The sequence below is a fragment of the Triturus cristatus genome, chromosome 2_2 (assembly GCF_964204655.1).
Source record: "Triturus cristatus chromosome 2_2, aTriCri1.1, whole genome shotgun sequence".
Lineage (NCBI taxonomy): Eukaryota > Metazoa > Chordata > Amphibia > Caudata > Salamandridae > Triturus > Triturus cristatus.
This window is the reverse complement of record NC_140582.1, coordinates 435,331,530-435,347,323: the sequence shown is the minus strand read 5'-3', so window position 1 is coordinate 435,347,323 and position 15,794 is coordinate 435,331,530. Positions and strand designations below refer to the sequence as shown.

At 48.3% G+C, this 15,794-nt stretch overlaps 1 protein-coding gene across 1 annotated transcript; it reads left to right on the top strand.

Moving 5' to 3' along the window:
• The first annotated feature begins 10,989 nt into the window (after positions 1–10,989).
• LOC146862332 (uncharacterized) lies at positions 10,990–12,330 on the top strand. The gene has a single exon (XM_085643074.1). The coding sequence runs from the start codon at positions 10,990–10,992 to the stop codon at positions 12,328–12,330; it is 1,341 nt and encodes a 446-aa protein (XP_085499200.1).
• Positions 12,331–15,794: the final 3,464 nt, after the last annotated feature.

The window sequence follows — 15,794 nt, the reverse complement described above, 5'->3', positions numbered from 1 at the left end:
TGTAGACTCACATCTGATGTTCATCCTGTGCTTGCACTGTTAACAGAAAGTAGTAAAACTTCAGCATCTGAAGACCCCAGCCAGGATGTAGCAATATTGGTATTATTTAATGCTTGTAGAGGGATTTCCTGTAGGGTAGTGATTGGAGGCAGGTAACTACCCAGGAGCCCATGTGGCCTACTATGTAGCTTGATCAAATCGATTGAAACAAAGCGTTTGTTTTTACAGCCAGCAAGCGGTGGAAAAATCACAGTTCTGGTACCTTGAATGCCAAGGACTGGCACAAATACTCTGTATGATGAGCCAAACTCTTTGTTTTTGGTAATCTTCTCTTGTACTAGATCCCCAACTTTAGGATTCCAGCCAGAAGTTGCTGGTTACTCCTTCACTTCATAATTGGCAGCATGTTTAGTAGATTCATTTGAGTGCTCATCTCGGAGGTCTAGGAGTTGCTGTAAGACAGCGAACCGTTAATTGATGTCAAAATACGTATCCGCTGCCACTCTGCCAGGGTTATCAGGATATGGAATGTACATCTTGGCACAAACAAGACCTCATGGGGAATCTGGTTGCCCAAGGATTATCTGGGCAGGTTATTCGAAGCTCTCTGGGCTCCATACATGTGTTTGATCCAACAATGACCTGAACCTAATACTCTAGCTCCTAAGGACCACTATAAGTCACGGTTCTTCCTTTCTACTATTGAATGTTCCTCAGGATGATAAGGGGGAGAATAATGCACAGCAACACCCAGGATTTCCCATAGTATCTGGCTAAGCCTTAGAGGCAAATGTTGGTCCCTGTTCCAAGTGGAATGCCGCTACTGCACATCCCGATAAAGACTTGGAAATCTTTAATAACAGTTCGAGCATCAGTCGATCACTGTGACTACACCCATAGAAATCTAGAACATGAATCAACTGCCAACAGAATAGATCTGAATGAATCATCTGAGTTTAGAGGTCTGCAGTGATCCAAATAGACACATGTTAAGGGTTTGTTTGAGGCTAGGAGAGGTGTCTGCAGTGGGCGAAGTGCGTTGGAACTTATAATTTGTTAGCATATGTCACAACTGAGGACATATTGTTTTGTTTGCTTGCAAAGACCTTGCCACCAATTGCATTTCTGTAGGAAGGATACTGTTGCCACCACACCTGCATGGATAGATGCTAATCTCTCATGATCAGCTATAATTAATTCTAGCCTGCGGTCCTGGTTGGGTATCACTCGATCACCCACCCCAGGAATGCGAGCAAAAGGTATGTTTTGGTCACTCAGTAGATATGAGTATTTTGCTGGAATTTATTTAGGTAATGGAGTACCACTGAGAGAAGCAGTGACAGCAACCATGATGTCACCATCCACCCTTGTGTGTGAATGAGTAATTGCAGCAACTACAGCAGTCTGGACCGCTGCTTTGGCGGCTTCATCAGCCAACAAATTCCATGCAATGTGTAGTCATACACACTGATAGCTCAATGTATGAATTACTTGAGCCCGTGGCAAGCATTCTTTAAGTTGTGCCACTTTTACCCAGAGCAATTTATGCTTGATAGTGTTTCCTTTAGAATCTCTGAATCCATTCATGCACCAATAATGTAAGGGCTCATTAAATGAATGGACACAGCAATGGGGATAACACACTATGAGTGTGGGGAATTCAGGATCAGTATTCTTTATTGACAGGATTAATGCTTTCAATTCAGCCAGCTGAGTGGTACAATCCCCTAAGGATTGTGTAAAGCTTTTTTGTGGCTGGAATTCTCCATTTTTCATGACACCGTCTACTGCTGCACTTTCGGCGTAATATTGTTGTTTAGTTCCAGCTGCAGGTTGAGCTGAACCATCAGTTTATATGATATAATCATACTGATCAAAAGCAAAATGTCATTAGGCACAGGGTATTCTTGTTCATATTGAAGAAATTCTTGTGTTTACAAAGTAGGACCAAAGACGTAGTCAACATCAGTAGCTGTTAAGGAGGTGGTCCATTATATCCATCTTGGATGTAAGACTTTCACGTTAGGAACACTTGCCTTGATGACAGCCTCTAAGGCTGGAATGGGAGTTACCACAATTATGTATTTCCCCTGAACAAATGGTCTTCTCTTTATAACAGCTGTCTGAACTGTAGTCAGTATTTTTTCTGTTGATGTAAAATGCTTTTCAGCATTAGGTTATAAATGGGATTAATACGCAATTGGTACAGTATTACCCTTGTTAAAGTTTACATATGTATAGCCAGTAGATGCCGCAATTATGCGGATCACCAAATTAGTCTTGTGGACATGAGTATGTGAGTGTCGAGACGCAAGCATGTCAGTTGGCAATGTTTTTAGAATCTCTGTGTATTCTGATGTCCTATGTGTATTTGAAAAGTCAGGTTGATTATATTCTTAGAATGGTTTTACTCATCGTGTATAGTCTGGTATGCATGTTCTATTAAAGTTGAGAAAACCCAAAATGGATTGTAGCTTTTTTGTGGTATTTAGTAGTTGTAACAGAGCACATTTCTCCAAGAAATGTAGTGTAAGGCTTTTGCCTTCATTGGAAAATTTATGTCCTAAGAATAGGACAACGAGAAAAGCGATTTTTGTTTTCTAGAAATTGAATTTGTAGCTGTGTTCAGCAAATCCCCAAACTATACAATCTACCCTGGCTAAGTGTGTGTTCATCATCCATGACATAGGATAATGCTTCTGTATCAGTTTCATCTAGAATTGACGTTACTCGGGCAGAGAACAGACCTGCTCTGTTCCTATACCCCTTGCTGACATCCTAAAGCGGTGAACTCCATTAAGACCCTCCTTTCAGGCTCTATATTTTGGCAAAAAAAGACATTGGAAATGTCGCAAGTGGTTTTGTATTTTTGCGCACTATGTTGTTCATTAGAGCTGTGCTGTGTAATTTGAAATTGCAAAAGTGCGTGTATGATTGTTTAAATGTCTATAATCTAAGACTAGTTAATATAAATGATCTGGTTTCACTACTGGAAAACATGGATTCTTCATTGGGAAAATGCAAGGCTCTATTATGCCTTTATACTCTAATTGAAATAGAATTTCTCTAACTGGAAGCATTGCTTCATGTTTAATTAGATATTGAGGTTGCACCTGCGGGCAGGAGGTTATGGGTATAACGTGATAAAGGCGAGTCTTTATTGCAGCCTTCATGATTGCGGTATAGTGCCGGGGCATGTGCAAGAGCCCATTCTATGCTTGTTTGACAACTTCAGGGACAAGAACAGAGAATTAAGGTATTATTACATTTCTCTTTGTGGGACTTTTCTAATAAACTCAGGTGGCCAATCTACTTCAGCCAAGAGAAGGTCATAAGTGTTGGTTACATTTTCCAAGACTTTTACTTTAATAGTACACGGTATGTCACCCTCGATTTGAATTTCCAAATCATATAGTATGTCCGGAGGGCTAACCAGCTGATTTGGTGTTTCAACTTGAATAAATTGATTATTTGCTCTCAAAATCAGGAACGCTTAAAGATTCTGGCAAACTGTCATGACCACTGCTGCGCTGTCTGACAGTGTCAATGCCCACATCTTGTTCTGAAGGAGTGCTCTCAATATGTGTGGCATATTTAGTAAAATTACCTGCAACTTTTTTCATTTTGAATTGGGGTTTTTGTTGTGGAATTTTCTCTTCCTTTTTTGTGATGATGTCAGACGAGCGTTGTGAGCCCTTTCTCGGTTTCACATACTCTTCACTTCTGTGTTCTGGTCATCCCCTCTCTCTGAAAGTTTGTCTAGTGAGTCCTGAAAGTAACCAGGCCGTGTAACAGTGTACTGATACCAATCAGGTTGTTTGAGTGTATCACGGTTACACAAATTATAAAGTTTTTCAGTGGGCTCCAGTTGCAGAGATCCAATACGTGTTTTAGTTTTATTGTTATTTTTCTGTTTGTTCCCGCGTTTTTACAAGACTCAGATGCCTGTTTGGTATTAACTTTGTCATAATTGCCTTTAAGCTGCGGCTTATTAGACCTGGCTCCCAAATTATCTCGACCTATAGATGTATAGGTTTCAGCAATCATATTGGTAATTCGTGCTCCTGGTCCGCAAACAGGAAACTGCGCAAGGTGTTGGTGTACTGCCAATGCTGCTGCCTCTCCTTTAATATTACTTAAAATAACTGAGGAGACTGTGGCATAGTTTCTGATTAATTTCTACCTGAAATCCAAGACAGGGGGAGCCTCATATTCATTTTGAATCGGTTTTAGCACCTCAGACAAAACAGCAATTGATGGTGTACCATGTGTTGTGGTATGTATGGCAGCAACAACTGTGCCCGAGGTGGCACAATCATCTACTGGGGGACCCATCCCTATCGGTAGGCACGTTGTGAGAATTCTATGTTTGCCTTGGAGTCGCACATGGGGAAATGTAAATGTAAATGTTGTAGACTTGTAAAGCGCACAGCTGCCCCAGCAACGGGGCGTCCCGGCGCTGTAGACCGCTGGGGAACCCGTCCTGGCTATCCCTGTGAGATGGTCCCTTTCTGGGTATCTCCAAGGTGAAACCAGGCATCCCCGACGTCTGTGGGGGGCCGTTGTAGAGATGAGGCAAGCTTAATGCCCAGAGTTGCCGAGTGTGTTCCTGGTTAGAGTAGGTACCGAGGCGAGAATTATCGAGTCCGTTTTGACCCTGGTCCACACTGCTTCAAACTGATTTGTTTTTTGTGCAATTCAAAACTGAACTGTCTGGCGGGAACTTTACTCATAATTGCATTATTTGTTACTGGACTAATTGCAGGCACAGCTAACTGTGGCTGAACAGCTTGAGCAGCCCTTGCTGGGACAGCGGTTATTGTATGCATAACAAATTATGTTCAACGTCTATAAATCTGAACTAGACCTGTGTATAAAGCACAAAGGTCTGCAGCATTTAATGATGCTAAGTATGGGTATGGCGTATAGCCGGCTAGGACTGGCCATGTTGCCCCTTCATTACTGAGGGACCCCGTCATACATTTTTTATGTATGTGAGAGGGCACCTTGGAATCAGCTATGATGTTCCTGATATGTTAATGGTGTTTCTAACTCTTCGTAAGCCCCATATTGGCCTGGTAATGCAACTGGAGTTATTTGCAAGGATTCTGCTCAGGACTCAAACTATGCTTGGGACCATAGAACGTCAGCATCTAGGGACTAAGTCACTATACACCATCAGCATCTATGGGCCCAAATCTGACTAGCTCATGGTGCTCACTTGCCCTCCTAACCTTTCCAGCGAGACAAGTGATTTGGCTCCCCAGAATACAACACTCCTGACCCTCTCAGGATTGCAGCAGCAGGACATCCCCTTTTGTTCTCTCACTCAAACCTATCCACAATAAATAGAAAAGAGACATGAGGAAAGTCTATAATATTTATTTAATCTCTCATGCTCTAATGTTTAATAGTTGTGCCACAACCAGAAAACAAATACAGGTCAGTAATGTCATTAGCACGGCTATGAGACCGCATACAATAAAAAGCCCTGTCATATTATCTGGCAGATGTCCCTAAACTCACACTCACTACAAAAGCTAAATGATTATAGATTATATCTCTCTAGGGTAGCAGTGGATCCCATACGTTAGCATTCATAGATAGTTGTTCTACATCTCAGCTGACACAGCTCTCTTGTCTCAGGACCTTTGCGCTGTCTGACAGTCTTCACTCTCGGAGGGTTTAGGACGACATATCCCGGGCTATATGACAAAACATGTGTTTTTAAAAACAGCAGCTGGGTGTCTCTATTGTGTCTAGGTTCTAGTGTCCGACCACTGAGAATAACATAGAGCAGTGTTGTTTGACCTTGCCTAGACTGTGCAGACTAAATCCCAGGAAAAACGCAAAATACAAAAACATGTGCTAACTATATGTTAAAATACAATGTGTCACAAAAACGAGCATGTGCTTTGGTAACGTGTGCAAAGCAGAAGCAGCCTATAGAGTGCATAGTTAGGCTAACATAGAGAAAACAACAATGCCTATGTAGGAAACACACAACAGAGTGTATGCGTGGAATGTTTGTGTAGTGCCAGAAAGTTCAACCCAAGAATAGAATACCTCCGCTTTATATGCTTTGTGGGACTCAACCACGAAGGTAGCATCTCCCCCTGTAAGAAGAAGCCTTGTTGTAATAGTGTTGTAACAGCATGTCTACAATTAACAGGAATTATAGCTGCTAGCTCCATATTTAAAGAATAGAATTCAAAGAAAGAAAAATACTAATGTGGTGTTATCCTTTTAAAGCTTCAAGCTTGAACAACCTTCAGACAAAAATAGGGATTTCCTATTATGCTGAGGAGGATTAATCCCTAACAACATGGACGTCACAGTTTAATGGTGAAAAGGAGACCTTGGCACACACACAAACTGCCAAGAAGCCCCCATTAAATAAGTGCCCGACTTAAAATGGGGGTGACGCCATGTTATACAGTTTCTACCAATTAAGTAGGACTGTGTATCTGGACAACAGAAACAGCAGAGTATGGAGACTTGGTCTGCACTTATCATCAGAGAAAGTTGGCCTAATTCCTAAAGGTTCAGAGTGCCCCATCTGAACCCCTAACCTTACAAGTGTAGCAGATGGTATCTGCAACCTCAAACATGACCACTCTTATTCCTCAAGGAAATCGTGGAAACAGATCTACCCTTTTGTTGTTACTTTTGCATACACAAGGACAACAACAACAAAAATACAAAGCTGGCTTTTCAAACATTTATTGAAACCGTCACATTGTTGTATAGAAAACATGTGCTGCAATTATTAGGTAGGAGAAACAAAGCATTGTAATCAGCATTATGAAAATGGTGAAAAAGATAAATAATTCAACCATGTTAATTTTACTATGTGATGATAATTATGCTGCTATCTAATACTACCTATAATATCAAGAGCACAGTGGGAATACCCTCTGCCAGATCCCTTGAGACAGTCTAAACCCCCCATATCTGCGTATGATGTGTCTGGAAGCCAATCTGGTGTAGAGCAGGCTATCGTCCTTTGCAGGTTAAAGGTCAGAGTCAGTAGGGCTGCATCTCAGTCACAGTGCACACCATTCCAGGATAATCCCAGCAGAAGTGCTCCTCTGCCGAATGTAGCAAAGAGGCCGTTTATATAATAAAAGCACTGTTCCAATTGCACCACGTCAAAGGTGCAGAGCTGATGTAATGGTTTGTCTGGAGCCTTAGAGCTGTCTCCAACCAGACAGCCAAATGCAAAGGCATCACATTTTATGTTCCTAGCCTTAGACAGAGCCTTTTAATAAATGAAGAAATGAACTGCAAGCAGAATAATTTCTAAGTACTTTATCATGTAAATGTAAAATGTGGAAAAAGTCAGGATAAAAAAAACCCATCAAGTTAAAATGTGTAATTAAAATGGAGACTTAGCACGGACCCTCTTGTACCTTACAATATTAGGTGTGAGCTACATCTGCCTGTGACGAGGTATGCATCCTTTGATTATCAGGAAGTGGCTGAGTGCAGCACCCCAGGCCATCTTGATAAGGGAGGTGTTGCACCTGGTCCTCTTTGCAGGGTCACTTTTTGGCTTTACCCCTCCTGTTTTCTGAACCGGTTTTTGTTGGCTTTAGGACTCTGTACATTTTACCACTGCTAACCAGTGCTAAAGTGCCTGTGCTCTTTCCTCTAATCATGGTAACATTGCTTTATACCCAATTGGCACATTTAATTTACTTGTAAGTCCCTAGTAAAGTGGTACTACATGCACCCAGGGCCTGTAAATTTAATGCTACTAGTGAACCTGCAGCACTTATTGTGCCACCTACTTAAGTAGCCCTTTTAAACATGTCTCAAACCTGCCATTGCAGGCTGTCTGTGCAGTTTTAAACTACCATTTTGACCTGGCAAAATAAATCTGTTGTTAGGCCTACACCTTTTGTTTTAATCCATGTAAGTCAACACTAGGGTAGGCTCTAAACAGCCCATAAGGTGGGGTGCATTGTATTTTAAAAGTTGGATGTACTTTGAAGTTTTACATACATGTTATGCTGGTGAAAAACTCTCAAATTCGTTTTCACTATTGCAAGGCCTACTTCTTCCATAGGATAACATTGAGTTAGAACCCGGGCCGGGTAGGCAAAGCCGGACCCATTAGAGGCCCCGGCAAAACGCGGTCCGGGGGCAGCGCCCCTCCCCCGGCCACCCCCTTCCTGCATTTGCATAAGGGCTAGGCCGACAGGGGCCAGGATTGGCCACCGAAGGCGCGAGCAAGCCCCCCCCCAATCAGGGGGCGAGCACAGGGGCCAGGGGGGGGGATAAAAGGGGGACACAGGGTCCAGTGGAATCACAAATCCCCCCCCCCCGGGCCAAGGACAAAGAAAGAAGACGTGGGCTTACCTGGAGGCGACCGGCGGCGACCATAGGAGTTTGGCGCCAAAATCCTAGCGCGTCGAGAAATCGGAGGCTCCAGCGACGACACAGCCCACGCTTGCCAAGGGACAGCAGCTTCGGAAGCAAGAGAGCGATCGTGGGCGGCGGACGCTCAGGGGGAGCCCAGGCATCGACTTTCCAGCGCCACCTCACAACGCGGCCCTCGCCTTTGTTCAGCAGCGGAGCAACGTTCCTGCCGCCAAGTGCCACGGGACGAAGCAGTACCAGGAAGGCGGAAGAGCGGGGCCGCCTCCATCGCAGGCAGCAGGGAGAAGCACACGTGGCGACGGCGGCCGCGGGTTCCGAGGGGAGGACACAGCGGCCGGCAACGGCACAATAAAGGAGCCTGGGAAGCAACGGAGGCAGCAGCAGCAACAGCCTCGATCTCCCCAACATCCCCAGCAGCCCCACGGGCGGGAGCGGTGTCCTGAGCCCTCGAATAGACAGGGTTCGCGCCGGCAGCTTCCCACCCTCACGTTGGGACACTATCGGCTCCGCCTTCGGCACTTCCGCCCAGGAGAGGGGAGCGCGCTAGAGAAGGGCGCGCCCTCTTAAAGGGGCAGTACTCGGTCTCTGGGATAAAGGGAAAAGTTTTACGGAGGATGGTAAGCAGGAAAGGGGCAACAGGAAGGAAGAAGCAGCCCCCGGCCCGCTTCAGGGATCTACAGGAAAAGCCAGCCACAAAGAAGACAGACCCAAGGAAGCGCAAGGAGGACGATCTGGATGAGGATCTGCTGGACATGCTGGAACAGGCAAGGGCGCTGGTGGCGCTGAAGGGCAGGAGCTGGATGGACCAGCAAATCAAGGAAGGCCCCCCCGGGAAAGGGAAACGGCTAGGCCAGGCTTCGCCACCGCCACCACCACCAAAGAAAGCAAAAAAGGGGGGGTCTGCAGCCAAAACGGCGCCCCCCCCGCAGCAGAGCAAGGACAAGTAACGAGGGAACCCCTCCCCAGGCGTCCAGGAGAAAGACCCAAACGGCGGCAGAACAGGTGTGCAGCTCGGATTCGGACGATGGCAGCGAGGGCGAGGGGTCTGTTGCCAGCACGGCGGCCCCTCATGAAGGAAACAAGAAGAGCACCCTGGGTAAGCATGGACTACCACGCAGCGCACGTGGGCGAACAGGGGGGCTGGGGCCACAGAACAGTAAGGGGCCACAGGCTGATACAGGTGTAGAACACAACACGACAGTACAGGGGCCGTGGCACACGCAATCCCCCTGGCAAACAGGCGCAGGCCAAGGGGGAAGGAGCTTCCAGGGGGAGGCCTGGCCAGAGGGGGCGATGCAACCCCCACCATGGTTACCCTGGTGGCAATGGCCAGGAAGCGGGGTCCCATTCCCGGGAAATGCACCTTGGGCCACAGGGGGCCCGTCAAGGAGCCTTGCGGTAGACGGAGCGCCCAACACAGGGGTACAAGCATCCAAGATGGCGGACAAGGAGCCTCCGGGGTGCAGCCAGGGCGAGGGAACAGGTGCGGAGCCAGCGGAACAGGAGCGCACAGGGGCCATGGCGGGGGAGGGCTCAGCTACACCTGGGGCAGGCGAGGGCAAGCCAGCGAGCGAGTACATGCGCCCATCCCCAAGCGACCCTCCCACAACAACAAGGTTACTGGGTCTGGCAAACCTCATCCCACTCCCAATAAAGGAGAGAATCTGGAGGAAGGAATTTATAGACATATTTTCCCTGCTCGAAGTGAGGCAGGCAGGCTTAGATCTCACCACACAAGACAGGAAGGACGAGGACAGGAGGGGCCCCAGGAAACCCAGGGTGGACAGAAATATAGAAAACTGCTTAAAAGCCTTTAGGACACTAGCGTGCGTTTTTATTGAGAAATTCCCGCAGAGTGCAGCATCACTGATCCTGTATGAGCAGAAGGTGCACGAGGCGCAGCAGCAGTTCCAAGGGGATGCATGGCTACAGTATGATGAGGGTTTCAGGGAAAAAATGCAGGTATGGCCAACAATAGGCTGGGACTGCCAGGACATGGAAGGCTATTCCAAACACATGGTTGCAGCCAGGGAAGGGGTTGGGGCAAAAGAGAATAATTTTCGTCCCTACGGGAGTAAGGGCAAGTTTGAAGGGCACGGAAAAGATCCCAAGGGGAGGGGCCAACCAGCCACAAAATCCAGCAAGGCGTGCTGGAAGTTTGACAAGGACGAGTGTAAGTGGGGGGCGGCATGCAAGTTCAAGCATGCATGCGGGTCATGTGGGTGGAACCACCCTGCGATACGATGCCGGCGAACCACAGGGCAAGCGGCAGAGAAACCAAAGGCAGGCCCAAAGAAATGAGAAGCGGGCCCCAGCGGGAGGGGTCGGGGGGAAAGGGGCGGAGGACAGGCGCTCCCAACACCCATAAAAGTAGGCAGACTATTGCACCTGTTACACAAGTACCACAAATCAGCAGACAGGAAATTATTGGCAGAGGGGTTTACGCAGGGTTTCCCTATCCCATACAACGGCCCCAATGGTACACGGGAGAGCAGTAATTTGAAGTCAGTCAAAGACAACCCCGAGGTAGCAAAACAAAAGGTGGAAAAGGAGGTTGGGTTGGGCCGGGTGGCGGGTTCTTTCCCCACCCCACCGCTAGAGGACATGGTGATATCCCCGCTGGGCTTAGTCCCCAAGAATGAGCCAGGCAAATTCCGTTTGATTCACCACCTTTCATACCCCGAGGGGGAGTCGGTCACCGACTGGTTGGAGCAGGAAGCATGCTCAGTGGCCTATGCATCAGTTGACGATGCAGTGGACCTGGTTAGACAGGAGGGGGCGGGGGCCCTAATGGCCAAGTCAGATATAGAATCAGCATTCAGAATGCTGCCAGTGCACCCAGACAGCTACCATTTGTTGGGTTTTAGACTGGATGGGGGCTACTACTACGATAGGTGCCTCCCCATGGGCTGCTCAATCTCGTGTGCGCATTTCGAGGCCTTTAGCAGTTTCTTGGAGTGGGAGCTGGGCCAGCGGACACCGAGAGGGGGGCGTGTCCACTACTTGGATGACTTCCTGTTCGTGGGTAGGGCAGACACAGAGGACTGTGCCAATCTCCTCAGTAGTTTCGGGGCGTTGACGCAGGAACTAGGCATCCCGTTAGCTCACGAGAAAACCGAGGGCCCCACAACGAAACTGACGTTCTTGGGGATAGAGCTGGACTCAGTGGCAGGGACATGCAAGCTGCCAACCGAAAAGGTAGCGGACATGCTTAGCGACATACGTAGGTTGAGACACCAAAAGAAGGCGACTCTGGGAGAGTTACAACAGCTACTGGGGAAACTGAACTTCGCCACAAGGGTAATTCCCGCAGGGCGCGCATTCGCCCGGCGGCTAGCCTGGCTTACGAGGGGCTTGACACAGAGGCATCACAGGGTTCGCATTACACAGGGAGTGAGGGACGACCTGGTCCAATGGGAGAGTTTTCTGACGGATTTCAACGGCACCCTAATCTGGCGGGCCCCCTGGGTCCTGGCCAGCGAGTTGGAACTCTACACTGACGCAGCGGGGGGGTACGGCTTTGGGGCGCTACTGGGGACGGCGTGGTCGGCAGGGGCATGGCCGGAGGCTTGGCACGCATCCGGCCTAACCGCAAACATATCACTGCTAGAGCTTTTCCCCATAGTTGTCGCCTTCCACATCTGGGCCCCCCAACTAGCAAATAGGCAGATCACACTGTGGTCGGACAACCGCGCAGTGGTGCAGGCAATCAACACAGGAGCGGCGCGATGCCCAGCTGTAGCAACCCTTCTGAGGAAGTTAGTGGGCTGCAAATTGAAAGGCAACATTGCACTGAGGGCCAGGCACATTCCGGGTGTGGAAAACTTAGTGGCGGATGCTATTTCTCGTTTCCAGTGGGAAAGATTCAGGAAGCTGGCCCCGGGTGCAGACAGAAGGATGACCCCGATGCCAGAGGAAGCGTGGGCATGGGTGGAAGCGGTTTGAGATGGTTGCTGGATAATGCACTGGCCCCAAAGACCAACAGCCGTTACAGGAAGTGCTGGGAGACTTTCAGGGCCAAAGCAGGGCTAAAAAGGGGACAATGGGCCAGGAAAAGGGAAATCCTAGAATTCATCGACTGGGCCTTCAAGGAAGGGAAGTCAAAAACCTGGGCGCAAGCGCATTTAAGTGCAGTAGCATATTACACAAAAATGGCAGGGCGTGACGACCAAACAGGGGCGTTTGAATGTCGGATGGCTATGAAAGGGTGGGGTAGGTTACAGCGGGCACCAGAGGACGTGAGGCGCCCCATCCACTTCAAATTACTTCAGGCGATGCTGGGGGCCCTGGCCGGGATATGCTCCTCGAGGCATGAAGTCTCACTGTTCCGGGCAGCGTTTGCAGTGGCATTCTTCGGGGCATACAGGGTCAGCGAGTTGGTAGCCCCTTCAGTGGTGGACGCGGGAGCAGCATGCATACAGAGAAAGGGGGTGGTCATGCAGGACAGCCACATGGACATACTGCTAAGGAGGTCCAAGACGGACCAGACGGGCAAGGGAGTATGGACCAGATTGCACTGCACGAATGACGCAGATCATTGCCCAGTGTGTCTACTAAGAGGGCATCTAGAGAGCAAGCAGGGGAAGAAGGGGCCGCTATTTCAGCACAGAGATGGGTCTTTCCTCCGCCGTTTTCAGTTTATAGCAGTGATGAGGAAGACATTAGAAGCTCTGGGTCTCCCCGCACGGGAATATGGGTCGCACTCATTTAGAATTGGGGCGGCCACCACGGCGGCTGAGCTGGGCATGGGCGGGGGTGTAATTAAGGGGATAGGGCATTGGGCATCCGGCGCTTACAAGCGGTACATACGCCCATCAATATACTAAGACCCTAAGACCACCACAATATGGCTACGGGACACCGACATAGAATGGTGGGGGCGCCCCGGATGAGATGGGAAAATCTGCTGTCCGTGGTGCGGGATGCATTACAGCGGGGCAGCAAGCCAGACGCAGTGGTGGTCCACTTGGGCGGGAATGACTTGGCAGCAATGGGGCGGAAGGCACTCCTGGAAGACATTCAGAAGGGCCTCACGGCAGTAGCACGCATGGTACGCCCCGCAGACATCATTTTTTCGGAAATCATAGTGCGGAACGCCTGGCGGGGGGCAATTGACCTGGGAGCAGTGGAAAGGTCTAGGAGGAAACTCAATATTACTATGGCAAAAGTATGCAAGGCAAATGGCTAGGGTTTCGTACGACATGGGTTCATAAACTTAAGATCCCCGGGGTATCACAGGGAGGACGGAGTTCACCTCACAGGGGTGGGGATGGATATGTTTCTGCTGAATATTGTAGGTGTTCTGGAGCAGAGGGGTTTCCTATGACAGTCAGGCACGGTAGGAGTCGGTTGGGGGGGAGCTCCCTCTGATCGAGAAACCATAGGGAGCGTGGCGGAGCTAGACGGACTAAATTAACAAACAAAAGGGGAGAACCCATTAGAAGATAGATGAGAGGCTCTCGCAGTGCCTTGGGGATGCCGCACGGCAGGGGCACTGAGGGAGCCAAAAGGGCGGCACGCCGCCAGCAGAGACTAGAGACAATGCTCTCCCCATGACCCTTGGGATGCCTCACGGCAGGGGCTCAGAAGGAGACAAAAGCAAAGGACCCAGTCACAAGAAATTAAAGTAGATACGCAAGAAAGGCCCTTGGGATGCCAGCCGGCAGGGGCCTCTGGGAGAAGGGAGGGCCCACGTAAGGGCACAGGGCGAGCGGGACGGCACTTGCGGCCCAGACAGGTCCAAACGGAGACCCGCCTAATCGGTAGCAAGCTGAAGCCTAGACCCGGAAGCAGGAAACACAAAAAGGGTTTCCTCCCCTCCCAGGTGATTGATAAAGCTGGGTCAAGAATAATAATGCAACATGTACATAACCATGAACAATGCGATACAAATGTATGAAGTGTTATTATGCGAATAAACTGCGACCTTTTCAGGCACCCAACAAAAGTTGTCAGTGGTGATTTGAGGTAGCAGAGCATAGCTGGATGGTACGAGGGGGGGAAGCGGGGAGGGGGGATTCGCCGCCTGGATGGGGTTACCTTATTACATTTAATACAGTGGCGATGGTGACTTTTGAAAGTGGTGAGGCGTAAAGGTGGCTGTCGATAGTCGACCAAACAAGCTAGTCCTATTGCCGATTGGGAGATCAATGAGGACAAAATGATTCATTTTCCAACAAATGTGGATAGGTATTTGGGTAAAAATCACAACCAAACTGTGAGTGGCTAATTTTACAATGAAAAATAATTTGCACAATCAGGCAGCATAAATAAGCAGGTGTGCAGGCCTTAGCCCTGCCTTCCCAGCAGCAGCAGAGTGTGCAAAATCTGTACAGGTGCTCGTTTCTTATATTTGCATTGAGAGAAAAGACACGCTGTTACTACAAAATAAACAGTGCAACTCTTTTGTACTGTGTGATGGTTGGGCAGTCAACATAATGCTATCAGAAAGAAATAAAACGGTCCGCTATGCCAGCCTGTATGCCCTGCAAAACCATATCTAGTTAAGATGCTGAAAACCTCAGAAAAGAATCTGTACAAGCGGTGGACATATGACGTCGAAAGAACTGTCTCTCATCAAGAAAGCAAATTAAACAAAAACCCTGCACTAGAAGACAAGAAATAAAGGAAAATGGCCTACTTAAAAGAGTAAATACTGTTCACACAAGGACCAGCAGCTGAGTAAGATTAACGTAGCAGGCAGAATGGTCGCTGAGGAAAACAAACAAGGGTAACTGCTTCAGATGTTGCCAAACACTCTTAACCTTACATGCTGCAGTCAGCTGGACATGCTGAATGGCTAGTTGTGCCTGCCCCGCGCACACAGTGGTCACCAGTGGTCTCTCTCAGCAGCACTGCTCTCATTTTCACTCCCTCGCTGCTCACGCAGTGTTGTCAGCCACTGCTAAATAAATACAGTTAACTAGTTATGCCTGTGGCTTATCGTAGGTGTTTTTACAAAATCAAAGGCTATCAGGTAAGGGTGCAGTTAGAGGTGTAAAGCATAAAGAAGTACACTAAATGAAATATTGTAATATTTTGTGTACTTGTGTACGGATGCCTGCGAAAAGGAAGTGAAATCAACTTCCTGGAATCTGTTGTACAAACCCTTATATTGTGCACTGCAGTGAATCTGCTATGACACCTGTCTTAGAGAACGCATCCAGATATGTCTTCCGGCTACCCTCCTGTGTGGCGCCACCTTCCCAGCTCAGCAAAGAGCGCTCCTGAGATGCACAACTATAGGAAAGTGGTTTAAGATGCTGTACGGCCTTCTCTCTGCAGAGGTGAATTTCCTTCTCATCTCCCAAGCGGGCGAAATCTGTCAGGATAATTCAGTTACAGAAAAGCAAGCTCCCTTCAACTCGAACAGGTGTTAAGGACCAAATACCGCCCTCGAACTATATTGC

Coding starts and splice junctions, on each gene's coding strand:
- LOC146862332 (XM_085643074.1), top strand. CDS start 10,990: ATGGTGATATCCCCGCTGGGCTTAGTCCCCAAGAATGAGCCAGGCAAA.